Here is a 19,522-nt window from a genome sequence, read left to right on the forward strand (position 1 = left end):
TATCACATGAAATTGAAGGCCAATAAAAGGCTCAATATAAAACGTCTTGAAGCGCTAGTTTATTACAAACACTTCGGGTTCTACCGAAAAGCCCATATCAAGTATAGATGCTCGCTACTTTACAGTTTTGTTTCAGTTTGATCTAATCATCTAGTCATAATCTGATCCTGGGACTCATATTTCCCACCAAATGGCGCGAACAATTTTTGCCGCAGCTTGCGACTATACCAGGTGACCAACAGGCTCGTCATGTTTATCAGAAGGTGATATGCACCCCTCGAGCTAAGGTTAAAAAATTAAACTGATTTTAGGCTAGGTTTTGAGATATCAGTGCTCAGAGAGACAGCATTACAATAACAATGAAACAGACGCATAAGGACAATAGACATGGTTTTATTAAATGCGTGAAGTATGTTTGTGAAAATATTTCGATAAATGAGGTTGCATGAAAGTGCAAACAGAAGCACATCATGTTCAACTATGTCACATTTGAGCCATTCTGAGAGGGATTTCAACCTACAGATGTTTTCGTGATGGCTGCGATTAACTGTTCGTTTTTTTAGCTTTTAGGAGCTTGTAATTACATTTCCACATATTTTGAACCTACAACACAGCAGAGTAAGATGTGGTGAACCTTTTGATACCAAATAACTGTAATGTGAATTTTGTTGCCAGTCAACCTGTAAACTAATTTGGAAAAAAATTGATTCTGTAGGGTACTTGCAGACTCTCTACGAGTAGTATGTCTGTTATTAGGCTACACTTGAGATGTTCAGACACCAACAATGTACTCTACTATGGTAAATGATATATGGTAGTGATTAGAGTAAATAAAGGTAACCGAGTCTGGTAGAGTTCCTCGATACTGAATAGGGGCGTGCCTGGCAACACATGAGTAGAATTTACAGCCCAAGATGTTCAGAAATGTTCTATTGTTTTTGGACTAAGATAATTGAGCACTTGACTTGTAACAAACCCGTTTAGCTTTTAACGAATAAAAGCTAAAAGCTTTTATTCAGTCTCTGCCATCAATAGGGAAAGATTTTATAATTGTTTACAATAAAAAGCCTTTAAAACCTTGTGACAGACATGCTTGCTGTATGCCAAATTTGTCTTAAAATGATAGAGTAATGGCTGAGTAAGTCACATATTGTTGAAAGCAACACATAAAGGACAGCTCCCAGTTTATGGATCCAAATAGAGCTAAACGCGGGCTTATCGCATGCCTACCGCTTATTCATGCTAAATTTGTAATGTTTTGCCACAGGCTCTTCTTAAAGGTACGCATAGGGAGTTTAAAAGCACCCTTAGTAACTAGGTTATGCCTACAGAGTATCCGACACTAGTTTCCATACTACAAGTTTTACAGTGTTGGAGTTGTGGACCCATACACTATGTTTCCATGACACGCATGATGTGCAAATTTGAGCCAATCCGCAAGTTGACCGCATCAAGGCAACTACATAAATTCGCAAACTAAGCGAGTTTTTCCATTCGCAAAGTTTTATCAAATCCATCATGCTTGCGAATGATGGAAACAGCACTTGCGAATGATGCGCATTAAAATATCGCAGGCAATTACATTCTAAACATTTTCATACTTCAGTCATTTTTATTTGGATTTGAGCAGTCTCAATGCGCCAATCTTCTGAACAAATGCTGCTAAAGCCTGGTACCCATATACTCCGCAAGCACTGGCGACAGCACCGCAGGCTATCAGCGGTGAAATGTGAACCTACACGCCGGGTACCGCCGGTAATTGCCGGCAGTCAACGCAAGAGTTAAGCACTGTTCAAATTTCGCGAATAGCTGCAGACAAACCCTTCCCAAAATGCACTGTACAGGTGAAGGTCAGCATTATCAAAACGGCATGGCGAGCGAACATTTCTATGGGATTATTAACGGTGCAGCTTTGTGTGAACAGAAGCCGCCGAGCCTAGCATCGCAAGTGTTTTGCTACGCAAGATTACCACTGGGGGTCCCCGCAATCGGTATGGGAACCAGGCTTAAGCTTAGCATTATTAGCAATTTTTATGAATATTTAAAGGAAGTATCTATTTCATCAGTATCATTTAAAAGCGCCAGAATATTACAAAGAGAACTAGTAAAATTATATATATTTGAAAGACTCCTAGACTGTTAGAGTTTTGTATATGGCTGCTTCACATGTTCTGCCTGTCTATTTATGTAGCTAATGGTAGAACCATTTTCATTGCAATGATTGCATAATTTTATATACACATGAATAGCATTAGCAGGTGACAACAGGTGCTTGCAAACTCCTGCGAGCATTTGAAAACACGCTGAAAGGCGAGCATTTGAAGCAAAGACACGCTTAACAAAGGATTGCTGTTACTGATATACACAGTTATATTGCTGCCTAGCGTGTCCATGTTTAACAGCTGTACTTATTGTCTTTCGTAGGTTTTCAACTGCCTAGGATTCCTTGTTTAACTGGAAATCATTTCCTCAACACCAATCAGCCGTCTGACGTTCTTTCCTATTGTAAATATGGTTTTATATTATTTTTATTATACTTAATTATTTAAACATTTTGGTTTATCAAGATACAGAATCAGTTGAAATGATATTGAATTATTCTTGGCAAGTTCTGGGTACTAGTTTACAGGTTGCACAGGCGTTGCTTGATATCCTTTTGATATCATTCATGCAAATTTAATAAAAAACCGGCAGTTGATCATAAATTATTGGCAAACTTTTGATGGGAAAATGTGATAGGTTCCACCACGCTGTTCACTCAACTACCAAAGATATGAATCCAATTATAATGTTTTTAAAAAATTTATAATTGATGGCTTATCACTGAGTGAATGATTTGATGGCCTTTGATCCGGTGATTAGCGAAAGCCTGTGGTATCCTCTCCTCATTCAGACCCAAGTACATGAAGAAATATGCCGATTCAACAAACCACAATATATTCTCAGACTCGTTTTACTGGAGTTGAAGAGATTTGTGGTTTAGCCTTGACAGACGGCACGCGACTTACTTGAAAATAATGTACTTCAGCCATCACTCTCGCGGCGGCGCGGGTAAACAAGACTTGATTGTTCCTAGTAGTGCAGGGGAATGAATGGTTGATGAACTTTCTCTACAATACCTTAGATCAAGTGCATTGAGCAGTTAGAGCTCAATGCATTATTGAGCTCTATTGCAGCTCTCCACTCAGTAGACTGCAATATTTGTAAATAATATGCAGAGTGAGTTTTGCTTGCTGTAGCAGTAGTTGACGGTTTTCAAAATAGGAAACTGCTTGTAGCCTCCATTGCTTACAGTGAGCCTGGTTTGCACAACAAATTTTGTACAAACAAATTAAGTTAAATTTGCTAGCGGAGAAAATAGCTGGCTACATCACCATGATGAAATTTACTCGCGTTTGTCCTTGACCTGAGACACTGTTACTGGTTACAAAACTAGCTTTGCTAAAACTATCAAAAACATTCAAATATTTGTTACCAAATCTAACCCTATTAAAAGAATAATCATGAGTGCGCATTACCCCCCCCCCCTCATTCTTCGCTCTAGCTCGGTGCTAAAGAATTTAAGTCTACCACCTGCCACTGTCTATCAGTACAAAGTATGATACTGAAACTGGTCTTGCTTTCAGCATACTTATTAGAGTATCATAAAAACTGGGCCTGCAACATCCCGTTTTTAGCTGCTCTAGAAATATGGAAAAAAAACTCTTTTTTAAACTGTCCACTGTTATTGATTTTATGAAGTATAGCATCAGTAGAAGTAAAAACAGGATAGCTGGCAGCTTTTTAGTTCAACATCATATATGGGGCAAATCAAGGAAAGGTCAATTTGAGGTCTGTTTTAGCATACAGTAAATTAAAATATAAAACAAACATCGCTTTGTAAATTTTTTCAAATTTTTATTTCACATCTTTGAACTTAACAAAGAATAACAAATAACAATCTCTCAGCCTCTCAGACTAGTATGTGTGTATTTAGATTTGAACCTTGAACACCGACGTTCAAACAACATTGGTTACTATATGATATGCCTCACTTCTATAAAAAAATGGCTCAAAAGCATTCATGTTCGTTTGCGTCAGCGCATGGCTGCGAGGTATAGTAATCTAGAGCAATTTCAATGTCAAAGCAAACTGGAGAAATGTATTTGTTAATGCACACAAGCGTAAACATTGCTGCAGCGCAGATGGCGACGAATTTATGTGCATTCAGTAGTTCATGCTATTTCAGGTCAGAGATATGTTATACTGTAATTAGCTCAATGGTTGTTAGCCAATATTGTTTAAACTGAAATCTAAACCTCCCATCCCCAAATCTGAACATAACTAAAAATAATTTTGCTCAAAATAAATTTAGGTTTTTTCATAAGACTACAAAACTGATCGAAATAACAAAAACTTTTTATTAAAAAGTATATGTTAAAGGTTGACTTGCAGAAAAATTCACATTACAGTTATTTGGTATCAAAAGATTCACCATGTCTTACTCTGTTGTGTTGTAGGTGTCAAATACGTGGAAATGTGATTACCAGCTCTTAAAAGCTCAAAAACGAAAAACCGCCGTAGATTGGAGTCTGTTTATTTATCTGATGTAGTCATTCTAGTTTGGTTATCGTCTTATCACGTATTTTTTCATGTGAATTGAAAGGCCAATAAAAAGCTCAATATAAAACCTATTGTAGCACTAGTTTATGACAAACACTTCGGGTTTTACCGAAGACCCCGTATCAAATATAGATGCTCGCTACTTTACAGTTTTGTTTCGGTTTGGTCTAATCGGCAAGTCGTAATCTGATCATGTGACCCAATACTTCGCAAATAATTTTTGCAGCTCTTTTCGATTATCACAGGTAACCAACAGGCTCGTCATGATTATCAGACAATGATATATACTCCTTCGCGGTAAGGTTAAAAAGTTCAACGATTTTTTACGGTAAGTTATAAGATATCACTGCTAAAAGTGACAGCATTACAATGACGATAAAACAGACGCGTAAAAACAATAGACATGGTTTTATTGAATGCGTGAAGTATATTTGTGAAAATATTTCGACGAATGAGGTTGCATGAAAGTGTAAACAGAAACCATCCTGTAACAACTACATCCCATTTGAGCCGTTTTGGAAAGCGAATCCAAACTACTGCGGTCTTGTGTGGCTGCGATTAACTGTTCGTTTTTGAGCTTTTAAGAGCTTGTTATCACATTTCCATATATTTTGCACCTACAACACAACAGAGTAAGACATGGTGAATCTTATGATACCAAATAACTGTAATGTGAATTTTGTTGCAAGTCAACCTTTAACAAAGAATCTAGTTTTATTGCAACCTTTTTAACATCTATAAGTATCTAGCAATGTCAAGGACAAAATACTTTGCACGCATGTTCTCAGGCAATATGTTTCATAAACTGGACACTGCAAGCTTATGGTTAGTTTTAGAGTAACACAATCCATACCAGTACTGGTATGGACAGTAAGGTGTGAGATGTATATGCTATGTACAGTAAGGTGAGCGCTGTGTATACTATGTACAGTAAGGTGAGAGCTGTTAATACTATGTACGGTAAGGTAAGAGTTGTATATACCATAGACAGCAAAGTCAGATCTGCTACAAAAAGCAAACTTTCTCTACAGTTACCAGATAAACCAAACTATATACAATGGAAAGAAAAGCTAATGCTAGCGGTCAAGAACTTGTGTTTCCAGCTTTCATATCTACATAATTGAAATCTAATCTGTGCTTAACTGAAGTACTGCTTCCCTTTTTGGACTGTAGCCAAAGATTATATCCTCACCTCAAGTTAACTTTGAGATGTAAATCATGTCTGAAGTATGCATCATCTCAAGGCCCACTCGTATGATATATGCCAGCTTAGTCGTTGTCTTGGTAACACTGAGGTGACAGTTTCAGTCTGTCTTGCTTTTATGATACTTAACTGTTGGCATCTGCCCGGTAAGTGCACTTCACCCTGAAGCTGGGACAAAGACTGACATCATCATGCAGGTGCTCTCCACCATTTTAGTCGTATTTTGCCTCAATTGTGTCATTTCTAACGGCGCCAGAAATGGTAAGTCAGCTTTATAGTGATCATTTCCTTGTTCACTTTACCTTAAATGTCCACAACATTGTGATTATATTTTTATTACAATAAATATAAATCTAAATAAAAACACGATAAACAGGTATTAACTTTATATACACCGGTCGATGTAGCCTGTCTTGACAAACTGTTGTTTTTGCGGAGTTGTTCCCCCGTCGAGCAGGAGAGCAACACAACAGCTTGTCACAAGATGTACTGCACCTGATGCATCAGCTGCACTTATAGGGAGTTGTTCTCTTCCGTCTATGCGGCTAGGTTGCGATGTTATGTCGGTCGCTCCATTGGTATTCATAACAAATTTCGCTCAAAGATTTATGTAGAAAAAAATAAGATTACAACGTTTAACCAGCGACCAGTCTCTGCGGTAAACTGTAGTAGAACTTGAGAACTTAGGCAACAACAGGAACAACTCTGCAAAAACAATAGTTCGTCAAAACAGGCTACGGTCAATGCTGTATAGAACAAATTAGAACTTGAGACAAAAACAAAAAATGGCAAAGTTTTGTTATTATATACGTGTTTACATTGTTCATTTTGCTGCGAGGTATTAAGATAATAATAAAATATAATAATAATATCTGGTAATAAAATATTGGTAGATGCAAAACTAAAATCAAGTACTATATATGTATTTATACATAATATTTCAGGTAAATTTGAGCAAAGGTTGTTGATCATTATTCAATGACAAGTTCAGGAAAATAAACAAAGTATGCACATATTCAATTACTAGCTCAATAACTCAGCATAGGGGTAGATAAGGTCTAGTTCACTTGTTTTTAAGCAAAGACTTAAATGAAATCACAGTAATGTTACAATACCACATAGATAGATACTATCTGACATCAAAGTAGATGTATGCGAAAATTTGATATTCAATTTTTTATAATCGCAGTTTGGCTATCAGCGTGACTTGATATCTCTCATTAAAGCGGCGTGTGTGTGTATATATATAGACATTGTTTGGCATCTGGTATCGTACCAGGCATGTTATGCAGGTGTCAAGAACCGTTCCAACATGTCACCTTAGTGGGTGGCAGTCGCTGGTATCGTACCAGATATGCTATGCAGGTGTCAAGAACCGTTCCAACATGTCACCTCAGTGGGTGGCAGTCGCTACGACAAACTGACACGCGCTCCATTAGATGGTTATTTATGACTGCAGCAATCATGAATAATCTGTTATATTTGGTTGAAAAAAATTATGATTCGCTTCCAGACCATCAACAATTTATTTATGGAGAATTATTTTCATAAATTATAGACCGATGCGAAGAGGAACTGCGAATACTCCTTCAAACCTTTGACCCCAACCATTCTGAGAACTGCTACACGTAAGTAGCCAACCATCTCTCAAGAACTGATTAGTAATCAAGATTACATGGTCTAATCTTTGTGAATAGATATATGTCTGATGTTATACACATCTACACATTCAGACTTGGCAAGCACCTTTTTGTCATCATTAAAAACTGGCAGGTTTTATTATAATATAGAGGTGTGCTTTCTCAAGCTTAAATTGGAAAGTTGAAATAACCTCTAAATTGCATCTGAATAATTACTGAAAATATATGTTGCATGTTTTCACAACAATAGTTATATCTAAGAGTTTGACCTGTTTTACTTATACAAAGCTTTCTGTCTATAAAATATTATAGCCTCACGCAAAATCGCTTAAAAATAGAGTGTGTGATGATATTTTTAAAATGATGTGTGTAAACATCATTATTTTTAATGACACCTTTATTTCAATAATTTTTACACATTTTTATAGTAATAAATTAATATATTATCACAGGTTTACCATTAGCAAAATTAGTAAATGAAATGGGGAGAATTTGAAAGCATTAAGGAACAACCACTAACATACATGAGTTGAAACGAGAATTCTACCTCACTCAACTGTACTATAGTACCTGCCTATGGTACTAGAATATAAATAACTATAGCATCATCTCTATAAACATTTTGTAAGCTGTCTCGGAATTCCCATGTTTCTTTCTATTTATACTTTTCATTTATTTTTGTTTTGTGGTACTATATGTAAAACATTTTGTTTATAAAAGTGATTATGGACTGCCCAATGAAAATATACATTTGTATACTTTCATGTATATATATATAAATATATATATAAATATATATATATATATGTATATATATAACAGTATAAAAAAATTGTTTCCTCAACCCGGTTAACCCGTATGGGTGGTAGTTGCTGCTCTAACTCGGGTCTCCTACCAGAGACCTGGGAGTTTGAGCACTCGCCGCATGATCTTAGCTGTTCCAATAGCGCACTTTTCTGCAACTCACCTGAGTTGATTGCTGTTGGTATCTCGGCAAGCCAAATTTTATGCGCAGATCTTATTGCGCCCAGTACCCCAATGACTGCTGGATTTACAGTTGTTCTTACATCCAAGCATTTTTAATATCTTCGCCAAGAGGGATATATTTCTCTACCTTTTCTTTTTCTTTGCTGGCTATATTGTAGTCATTGGGTACTGCTATATCTATTATAATAGCTCTCTTGTTCTCCTTGTCTATCACCACTATATCTGGTTGGTTTGCCAGGAAATGCTTGTCAGTCCGGATGTAGAAGTCTCAGAGGATCTTTGCTCGGTCATTCTAATTGACCTCACCAGGAGCTTCTCACCAGTGTTGTGATTTTTTAAGGCCATACTCATTGCATAGACCTCTGTACACAACACTTGCAACATGGTTATGCCGCTCAGTGTATGCGTTTATGGCTAGCTGCTTGCATTCACTGATGATGTGTATGATGGTCTCAAGTGCATCTTTGCACAGTCTGCATCTAAGATCATTTCTATTGTGATAGAACTTTGTTTGGAGTTGCCTTGTAGCTAGCACTTGCTTCTGGACTGCCATGAGTAGCGACTCTGTATTGGTCGTTAGGTTCCCCTTTTTCAGCCATATATATACCTGGTGGAGATCGCAAACCTTAGATATTTGTTGGTGGTCAGTACAATGAAGAGGTTGCATGTGCCAGTCAAGTTCCTCACCATCACTGCGAAGCTCCATTGTCAGAGCAGCCGATTGAAATTCAGCTAGCAACTCATCTGTGGAGGCCATGGAGGCTGCATACGCTTTAATGCTTTGTTCTTCCTTTTTCACTGTCCGCTGCATACCTTTGAGTTCACTACCCCTATCTTTCCTATCGAGATACAATCTAGTAGTAGCAGATGTTGGGTAGAGCGCTCCATGCATCGTAAGCAGTTTGTGAATTGCTATATCAGTTTCCTTGATAGCTTCCTCAGTCCACTTTATTTGTTTGCTGGGTATCTTATTACTGGCAGTGCGTAGGTATTTATTGTCATGACTTGATTCCTGGCATTGAGCTGACTTTGTAGGACCTGCTGAACGCGTTTATTGTATTCGGTAATGGTTTTGTGCCGTACTTCGGCTTCATGGTTGATGATGCCTTTCATAATCCCCAAGTACTTGCACTCTTTTTTATATCTTCGATGGTACCAATTGGCATTTCTAGGCCATCTGTGTGCACAGAATGGTCTTTCTTGAGAATTAGCCTTCCACATTTCTCAATACCGAAGGTCATTCCGGTGTCCTTGCTGTATACTTGAGTAAGCTGTATTAGAGAATCAATGTCCCTTTCCTTCTTAGCGTACAGCTTAATGTCATCTATGTAGAAGAAGTGGTTTATCTTGGTGCCACTCTTAAACTGGTACCCATATTGGGTTTTCTCCAGCACATTATTCAGAGATTTTAGCCATTAGCCTCCAGTATATATATATACATGTATATACTCCAGAATATATATACTCCAGTATATATATACTCCAGTACATATATATACTCCAGTATATATATCGGTATATATACTGATATATATCGGTATACTGGTATATATATCGGTATATTATATATCTGTACATATATAATTTTTGTATTCATATATAATTTATGGGCTTTAATAAAACTCTGTTAACTCTAAAATAGGTGACTTACTGTTTAGGGCTGAGCAAGCGCTGATACATGTGATAGAAGAGTGCAGGGTTGAGGACTCAGTCTACGCTATAGCCCAGCTTCGAACTGCTATTAACAAGCTTGACTATGAGGGGTGTCTAGGTGATGTCCCTCACCAGAAAGATGGTAAGATATTGTGTAGTATGACAATGTATGTGGTAAGGGGTGAGAACTGGAAGGCACCTTACCAGTGTAGAAGGATAACGCAAATCTGCAATGCTCTTGTGCAGTACTGCATTAAAATGTTGCACTAAACATACTGCAGTACAATTGTATTATAGGTATGTAATGCAAATAAACACTTTAAAGCTTGTTTATACATAAGCAAGCCCCTTGATCCAAGACCATATTAACATCTTTCCATCGACTGTAAAAGCACTTAGAATAATACAATTCATTTTGAACTGAATATCATTTAGAAGAGAGCACAACTCCTTTTGAACTAAACATAATATTACAGCTCCAAGCTTGTAGAACTCAATGAAAAAAACAAAACTCAAATACAGTAAATAATTTTTTTACACTCTTTCAAAGAAGTGATGTTTTAGAAGTAACTGAACAAACATAAGGGTTGATGTACGGTAAATCAGAGTGTGTATATTTATTATGAATAGAAAAACTCATAGTTTTAGTGTAAAGCTCTTGTTGTTGAAGAGAAAAGACTTTCTAGTTTTGTCTATTTTTGATCCCTCATTATTAAGAATGTCAATCAGGGAGTCATTTGAAAATTATGTTCTTTTGGCAGCCATTTTTCATTTCTCGATCGGTTAGCAGTGCTCGTGGTATTTCGACGTGATCACAACAGCTAATCACCAATCAGCTTGAAACTTTGAAACTATATGTAAAACATATTATTCGCAAAACTACCAAAATCATATAGTTCTATGTAAACCAAAAATACAGAAAAAGAAAGGCAACTATGCAAACGAGCTTACTCGGGGGGGGGGGGGGGAGGGGGGGAGTGGGGGAGATTTTTCGGATATGTTATACATTACATGTATAACATATCCAAAAAATATGCATTGTTGTATCATTATAATGTATATAATTATACTTTTAATTATAATTAGAACCATTATATCATTATATATAACGTAATTATATACAATGTAATTATATATAATTACATATTATGTTGTATTACCCTAGGACACTTATATTTCGCTAGTATTTAGTTTCGTGAGTAGCACACAGAGTAAAATTTCGCTGCAACTTAATTTCGCAGCTCTGATGAGTGCGAAAATATAGTGGTGTGAAAATAAATGCAGTGGAAAAAACATTACATTCCTCAGGTCCAGTTCACTAATAAGAAAAAAATTCAATTTGGGAATAGTTCGTATTTGTAAACCACAGGTTGAAATGTGTGGGTGAGATCGACAATTCAATTTGATCACTTGCTGCCATTTGTTTCTTAGACTATCAATGACGTATAGGTCCCTCCCGCCGTGACTTTCACACTCGAATCCCAAAAAGAAGAAAATAGATAGGTAACAACCAACTTCACAACCAAAACTGTATAACCCTTACGCTGCCATAAACGCATTTATGCGTTTTCTAGGGGCCACTGGCATAAACGCATTTTCTGACTTTCTCAGCAATTGTCTGGTAACCTGATTTTATTATTTGTTGACCACATAACCCACGGTCTTTAAGTGTTTTATGAAATTGACTGTGTTGTCCGAAGATTTCTCTATAAAATCAGCCTAAAACAACGAAGCAATTTTAAACTTTTGTTTGAGAATTTCTAATCTAAAAACGAACATTGTTCTGTGAGTTCATTAACTACCCCGCGCGAGTCATAAAACAGGTAATTAGTTGTTGATGACATAATAGCCAGTTTAGATTTTCGTGATTATACAGATAATTAAAGTAGAACTTGAAAAATACTGTATACATATCATGAAGCAATATCGGCAATTTCGGTAAAATGGCTGGCACTAGGCCGGTAACGAATTTGTACATGATTGGCAGTGAAAGAGATAATGTGGTTGGACCTGATGAGGGTGGATATTGTTTTTGGATGGTAATAAAATTCATCACTACAGTAATTATTCTTCAATTTTACGACTTCACCTACCAGACTTTCATCCTCATCAGTTACAAATTCGGTGACTAAACTGATATTGCTTTGCCATGCTGCTCAGTTGGTGTATTAGCTATAATGAGTTTACCAGAAATTTCCCATCTATCCTAACCGCAGACGAAAGTTGCTTGCATTTATAATATTACGATTTTATTGTGGATATCAATGAACAAAGCTATTTAACTTCGCGTTTTCGCTCGTTCGTTATGATAGTTTAGTTTTGCTCATTAAATTTTCGCGAGAGGATGACACCGCGAAAACGCGAAAGTTAGATGCTGCGAATACATAAGTGTCCTAGGGTATTACATAAATCAAATGTAATGGCTTAAAACTGGAATATTTTCTCAAGCTCTTACTATTATGATAGAGAGTAGCTGTGTAAAGCTTGTACTTGGAGTTGTCACCACTTTGTTGGACCGGCCATAGCTCAACCAGTTGTAGCTAGGCTATGCAGTGTCGCTGCTACAGATAAAAATAAAAAATAACAAACTATAATATTTCAGTAATTTTTGACATTCATTTGATTATGGTTAAGAATTGCTATCAACGTCTTCCCAACAAGTACTTGGGCTAACAATGACAGCAGGTAAAAAGCAGGCTAGATAATAATATATTCATGTCATCATAGAGGGAGATACTAGATGTTGAGGGAATCTCTGATCTAGTTTATTTGTTGTTGTTAATGCAAGTTAGCTGGCAGTTAACTACGCAAATGTTGACTTTGAACTATTTGAGTACTATCTGACAAATTATTTAAATAATATTGTTAATTGATTATTTATCTATTCCCTAACTATTTAACTTAATACTGATCAAACCATTCGGCATTGCTGTTCTTTTACTGTTGGGTCTTGAGGCCAGCCCTTTCATGGCCGTGTTTAGAAAGATAGATATTAACTTTATATACACCAATTAATGATGTTTAAGGCAAATTAGGCCATGAAACACAACACAATAATAGTCAAGTAAATTATTTTTATTGAGAGGAAAAGCTCTTTTTGTATAACTCTGTTTTACAATGTAAATTGGTAAGGTGTTGGTGTCTGGTTTAAGGGTGTAGTGGTTTTGGGGAAGTAGTAATGCAATGGATAGTCAGGCAGATTGAAAATACGATTTGAGTATTTTAAACAACAAATATCTAACAACACATTTAGCTCCTCACCAATAAGGGCATTAATTATTTTAGACGCTGATCGTAATTGTCCATATCAGGTAGCATAACTCTAAATAATGATTTTTGAAAGCGTTGTAGTTTTTTGATCAATTTTTGATACAAAGGGATACCAGCTTGAAGTAGCGTAAGAAAAAATGGACAAGATAGGCCTTTCTGTTTTACATCTATATTTCTGAGTTAAATTAAATAATAAAGTCGATATGGCTTGAGAATGATAAATAATATTTTATTATTTGTAACCTCACCATTAGAAAATATTAAAAAGCGGAAAGGCACTAACCGAACAGCATTTTTTAGACAAGTAGTCTTTCCTTGAGTAAACTGACCTTCACTGTAAGATAGAAAGAGAAAGTAGCCTTTCCTTGTGTAAACTGACCTTCACTGTAAGACAGAAAGAGAGAGTCGTCTTTCCTTGAGTAAACTGACCTTCACTGTAAGAGAGAAAGAGTGGCTTATAAAAAGTGTTGGCAGACTGCCAATTTCTAAATTTAAAAACACTTAAAAGACAAATAGGACTAAAATGCTGCAGATTGCTGGAGATTTGAAACAACCCACTTTTAATACATGTTGGTGTGTATATGTCCTTTTTAGACATAAACGGTGTGTATATGTGGTTTCATCTGTTTTTTGTAACTTGCGTACATTGCCATAATGTATTTCAAGATGGGAATGGAATTACATAAAATAGACTACCTAATGAGTGCACAGTATGCAACGGAGATAATCAGGAACATATGTGTTTGCTAGAGAACAAGTATTTTGGGAATCTCTGAAAAGTGGCAGACAACTCTGTAGAGAGAACTACACTGAATACATTTTGGAATTACTACATCATCTTGTATATGATAAGATCAGCTATCGAGTCTCATGTTGACTTGATTCCAGAGACTTGAAAAATATGAACTAACTTGTCCTACATGTAAGTTAGCCTGTCTTGACAAACTGTTCATTTTGCGGAGTTGTCCCCCCGTCAAGCGGGCGAGCAAACAACAGCTTGTCACAAGACGCACTGCACCTGATGCATCAGCTGCACTTAAAGTTCTCTTCCGTCTATGCGGTTGAAGCATCAGACTTGTAAGGCCGGCGGCACACATTCAGCACATTAGCATGACTTGACCTCTTAACATTTTGTGGAATTAGCGATGGTAGTTGTATGAAAGAGATGTTGTGAACCACAGATCCCAAAATAAAACGGGCTTCCTTCGACAATGATTCGATATGCGAGTATAGTTCTGGGCTACATAACATTTGTATTTACATGTGGATTGCATGTTGGATGGAAATTCTGAATGGTTAGTTAGGAACATCGTTAGCTGGCTCTACTAGTTGTAGTGATAGGCTAAGTATGTACTAAGTTACAAAGCTATGTACTAAGTTACGAGGTTATGTTATGTACTAAGTTACTAGGTTATGTTATGTAGTAAGTTACTATATCTGTTTGATAATAATTTCAATCTCTTAATACAGGTTATAAATTATCACAAGTACACTGTTGGTGGAGTTATTAACCCACACAGATAATTCCTTGGACAGACTCTGTGCGATGTATATCACAACCAGGATGTAGAGTTACCACATACTCAGACCTGCCAACCCAAGAGTGGGGCAATGCGTGAGATTTGGTTTTGGGGCAATTGATGTATCAATGATAGTATACATGTATATAAAATTGGGGAAATTGGGGCAGAATTCTCACGCATTTCCCACGCATTTTCATTTTTTCTTTGGGGTGATTGCGCGAGTCTCACGCCCAATGCGTGAGAGTTGGCAGGTATGCACATACAGTACTTGTGGTATAGCGATGTCTTGCACTCATGATTTAGTCGAGGGTCTTTACTCTGCACTGGCATATGGGACCATTCTGATGCACTTGTTGCCAATAATCCACATTATTAGTTTAATAACAAACATAATATTATATTTATTATTAACATAAATTATCATTGTTTTCGTCGTGTGAGTGTCCAAAGCTCCTTATGTATGTTTGTACTCCATGTTAGTACAGAAGCATGGTTACATCGTGTTTCATTTTGTAGAATGTCATGAAATCTTTGCATGCTTCCGACCTGTGTTTACCACGGCAGCATCCTCTTTTATCTGTGGACCAGACAGGTGAGTAAGAACCCTGGCAGCTTCTATTTTTGTTAAACTCATGGCGATGTCATGTGAGGTCACGATGACGCAAAGACGGAGAGCTTGTACTTTCTCGATTTCTTTTCATAACATCACCTACTACCACTTATTGTGGAATTGTAATTTTAGAATGAACTGCAGTACGCTAGATAGCTTACTGTAGTTTTCAAAGATGTGGTTTTATTATCACCTCTAAAGCAGTGTGTCAGTACCACAATGACTGTTTTTTATTTTGGTATAATCTATAATTTCCAGACTAGTCTCTTCCTTGCTGTCTCTTAGAATTTCCTGTAGTCTTCATATATCTATCTCCTAATGGTCCCCATCCACTTCATGGTTCATACATCTACATCCTTGTGGTCCACTATCAACTTCAGGGTTTATATCTACTTCCTCATGGTCCACTATCCATTTCATGGTTTGTATATCTACTTCCTCATGGTCCACTATCCATTTCATGGTTTGTATATCTACTTCCTCATGGTCCACTATCCACTTCATGGTCCATATATCTGCTTCCTCATGGTCTACTATCCACTTCATGGTTCATATATCTACTTCCTCATAGTCCACTATCCACTTCATGGTTTATATATCTGCTTCCTCATGGTCCACTATCTACTTCATGGTTCATATATCTACTTCCTCATGGTCCACTATCCCCTTCATGGTTCATATATCTACAGGCTCTTCATGGTCCACTATTCACTTCATGGTTCATATATCTACTTCTTCATGACCCACTATCCACTTCATGGTTCATATATCTACTTCCTTATGGTCTACTATCCACTTCATGGTTCATATACCTACTTCCTCATAGTCCAGTATCCATTTCTGTTGGTACAATATTTCAAAATTGTACTAGTGCATAGCAATTCATTAAAACACTAGGAGATAGCTGCTTTTTACAGGACATACGTCGATGTAACTCGTAGATGCCTCAGCAATAAAAAGTGCCACCTGGGGCGTAAACTGGTGAGACTACTTGATGAAGCGACAGTAGAGCTCTGCAAAGGTTCTGCATGTATTAACGACGCTGGAGTATTTCGGGCTGTGCCAAGTATGTCATCACTCCTCCAAATACTTTCAGCCCCTGTCTCTTCTTTTACTCGACTTTTATAAAGACACCATTCAAATTACACCCGTAGTTAATTTAGTACTACTGTATACTCTTTGGAACTGCTGTTATTAATGTTTTCATAACCTTTTGGCCTATTAATAACAAAAACTCTCATTTTATGAAATAAATGCCCACTTATTTGTGCTTGTATACTTTGCGTTCCTATTTTCCTTTATAGCAACGCCTAATTTCTCTCAAAACATGTAGTATTCATTAATAACTAGCTTTGAGCCCTGGGATGCTCGAGAAGTCTTTCATTTTCAACGCAAATTATTTTACGACAAAAATCCATTGAGGACATTTGTTACTAATGCTTGCAAAGACGGACTCTTAAGTTTTAATCAGATAAATTGTAGCACATTCATGCAGAAACAGCTAACTCCAAGATGATCACTTGAGCCTGGCATTGCCTGAAGTGGGCTACTTTTGGGCATGTAATAGGCCAATGTGAGCCTGCTGTGAATGACACTTCCTTCGTGTGAGAATTTTGTAACGTCACAAAATACCGATCTTATCATGGTAAAGATTATTTTACAAATCTGTATAGTGGCTGGATTGGTGCAGTTGTTAGGGTATTAGTATACATTGCTAAATGTCACGTGTTTGAAACTTGTAGAGGGTAGTTTTTTAGAAAGCATCTAAATTACCCATATTATTTCTCCAGTGCCACGGTTTTAAGAAGGCTTCCAAAATCAGAGTTTAACAATATAGTCGATAAATAATATACTGTAAAACCTTTTATTGAACACCATGACGCTTTATTTTTTAATCCTTTTCCTATAGTAGCGATCAATTGAGGTGGCGTTCAATTGGAGGGTGGCATTTAATTAGAGGATGGCATTTAATTAGAAGGTGGCATTTAATTGGGAGGTGGCATTTGATTGGAGGGTGGCATTCAATTAGAGGGTGGCATTCAATGTTTCAACTAGCTTGTCAGGCTTTTGGGTAGATATCTACAGTAGATTTAATTAATGATAGCATCTAGCATATAAGTATATTACAATAAATATAATACAAACTAACTTTGTGATTACTGGTAAGTAATAAAAAATATAATAGACAATTTATACAATTTACGACATAGTATATAAGTAGTATACTTTTCTTTCTTATACAATGTAGTCATGTTTTAGTTGTGAATTTACACCTTGGTCTTTAAGTTTTCAATGACTGCTTATGATAAAAGTTTTACCAACAGTTACTTTCTCTTGGCAGGAACAAGCTGCAAGAAATATACATGGTTGGTGCCTTTTAGTGGAAGAGTATACACTTACAGAGTTCCACCAGGCACTATGTTTGGAGTTGACATCTGTCACCATCGCTTCATCGACAGCTCTCCCTGTTGGCAATAAGACCACAAAGCTAGTATAAACAACCAGTAGCTTTTTTACCGAGTTCAGTTTTTATATACTGTATATTATGTATGTATATTATGTAATCAGAAAGCTTCTTAGGGTAAGTTGGTAGCATAAAGGAAGATGGAGCTTGTGTTTGGTATCAAATCAAAAATGAGTTGCCATTATTTCTTCCTTTCTTTTTTGTTTTCTTTATTCAATTATCCAAAGTGACTAGAAGCCATTATATATGTAGAATTGTTGGTAGAGAGCTCATTTTTACTTGCAAACAAAAGTTGAAATTCAGAATTTAGTAGTAGTTCATGGTAGCCTATAGGTAAAGCCATCAATTATTCAGAACTTTAGTGGATCGGAAATCATCAATAATTAGCAAATATGTTGTTTATTGTATTTTTATTTATCATATTGATTGAATATCGGAAGTATGTCACTTTTATCAGTGTAATAATACCTGTATAAAGTCTGGCAAAGGTAACACTGAATAATTGTCTCCCTTCAACTTCTGGACTATATTAGCGTTTTGCAAGTGATGACTAATATAAATAAACATTGTAGGTAAGTGATGACTAATATAAATAAACAGTGTAGGTAAGAGATGACTAATATAAATAAACAGTGTAGGTAAGAGATGACTAATATAAATAAACAGTGTAGGTAAGAGATGACTAATATAAATAAACAGTGTAGGTAAGAGATGACTAATATAAATAAACAGTGTCGGTAAGAGGTGACTAATATAAATAAACAGTGTAGGTAAGAGATGTCTGATATAAATAAACAGAGTAGGTAAGAGATGACTAATATAAATAAACGGTGTAGGTAAGTGATGACTGATATAAATAAACAGTGTAGGTAAGAGATGACTAATATAAATAAACATTGTAGGTAAGAGATGACTAATATAAACAGTGTAGGTAAGAGATGACTGATATAAATAAACAGTGTAGGTAAGAGATGACTAATATAAATAAACAGTGTAGGTAAGAGATGACTAATATAAATAAACAGTGTAGGTAAGAGGTGACTAATATAAATAAACAGTGTAGGTAAGAGGTGACTAATATAAATAAACAGTGTAGGTAAGAGATGACTAATATGAACAGAGTAGGTAAGAGATGACTAATATAAATAAACAGTGTAGGTAAGAGATGACTAGTATAAATAAACAGTGTAGGTAAGAGATGACCAATATAAATAAACAGAGTAGGTAAGAGTTATGGCGAGACAGTATGACTACTATGACAATATGACTAAGTGGCTCCTAAGGTTTTTCAACATCTACTACGATCGAGTAGCAAACATTGAAATGAGTCATTTGAAATATTCAACAATGTGAAGGTTTTTGATGCAAACATTCCACTTGCGTTTTGTCTGAGATGTGGATTACTAGCATGGCTTAGAGATAACTGTAAGCATGAGGCTTTTATCCAACCTGCTCGTGACAGCCTGCATTTTCAAGGTATGTTCTAGTTTTCTATTCTCATTCTTGAAATAACCAAAGCAGGTTGTACTCATTAGTTATTTTTACAGATCTAAACAGGTTTTTATACAA

General features: G+C 36.2%; 1 protein-coding gene across 1 annotated transcript; it reads left to right on the forward strand.

Moving 5' to 3' along the window:
• The first annotated feature begins 5,955 nt into the window (after positions 1-5,955).
• On the forward strand, positions 5,956-18,406 carry LOC137406216 (uncharacterized). The gene is made up of 6 exons (XM_068092752.1): positions 5,956-6,067; positions 7,365-7,434; positions 10,092-10,228; positions 15,396-15,471; positions 16,407-16,555; positions 17,831-18,406. The coding sequence occupies exons 1-6, from the start codon at positions 5,998-6,000 to the stop codon at positions 17,965-17,967; spliced, it is 639 nt and encodes a 212-aa protein (XP_067948853.1). The 5' UTR covers positions 5,956-5,997; the 3' UTR covers positions 17,968-18,406.
• The last annotated feature ends 1,116 nt before the right edge of the window (positions 18,407-19,522 follow it).

The sequence above is a fragment of the Watersipora subatra genome, chromosome 10, assembly GCF_963576615.1.
Source record: "Watersipora subatra chromosome 10, tzWatSuba1.1, whole genome shotgun sequence".
Classification (NCBI taxonomy): Eukaryota; Metazoa; Bryozoa; class Gymnolaemata; order Cheilostomatida; family Watersiporidae; genus Watersipora; species Watersipora subatra.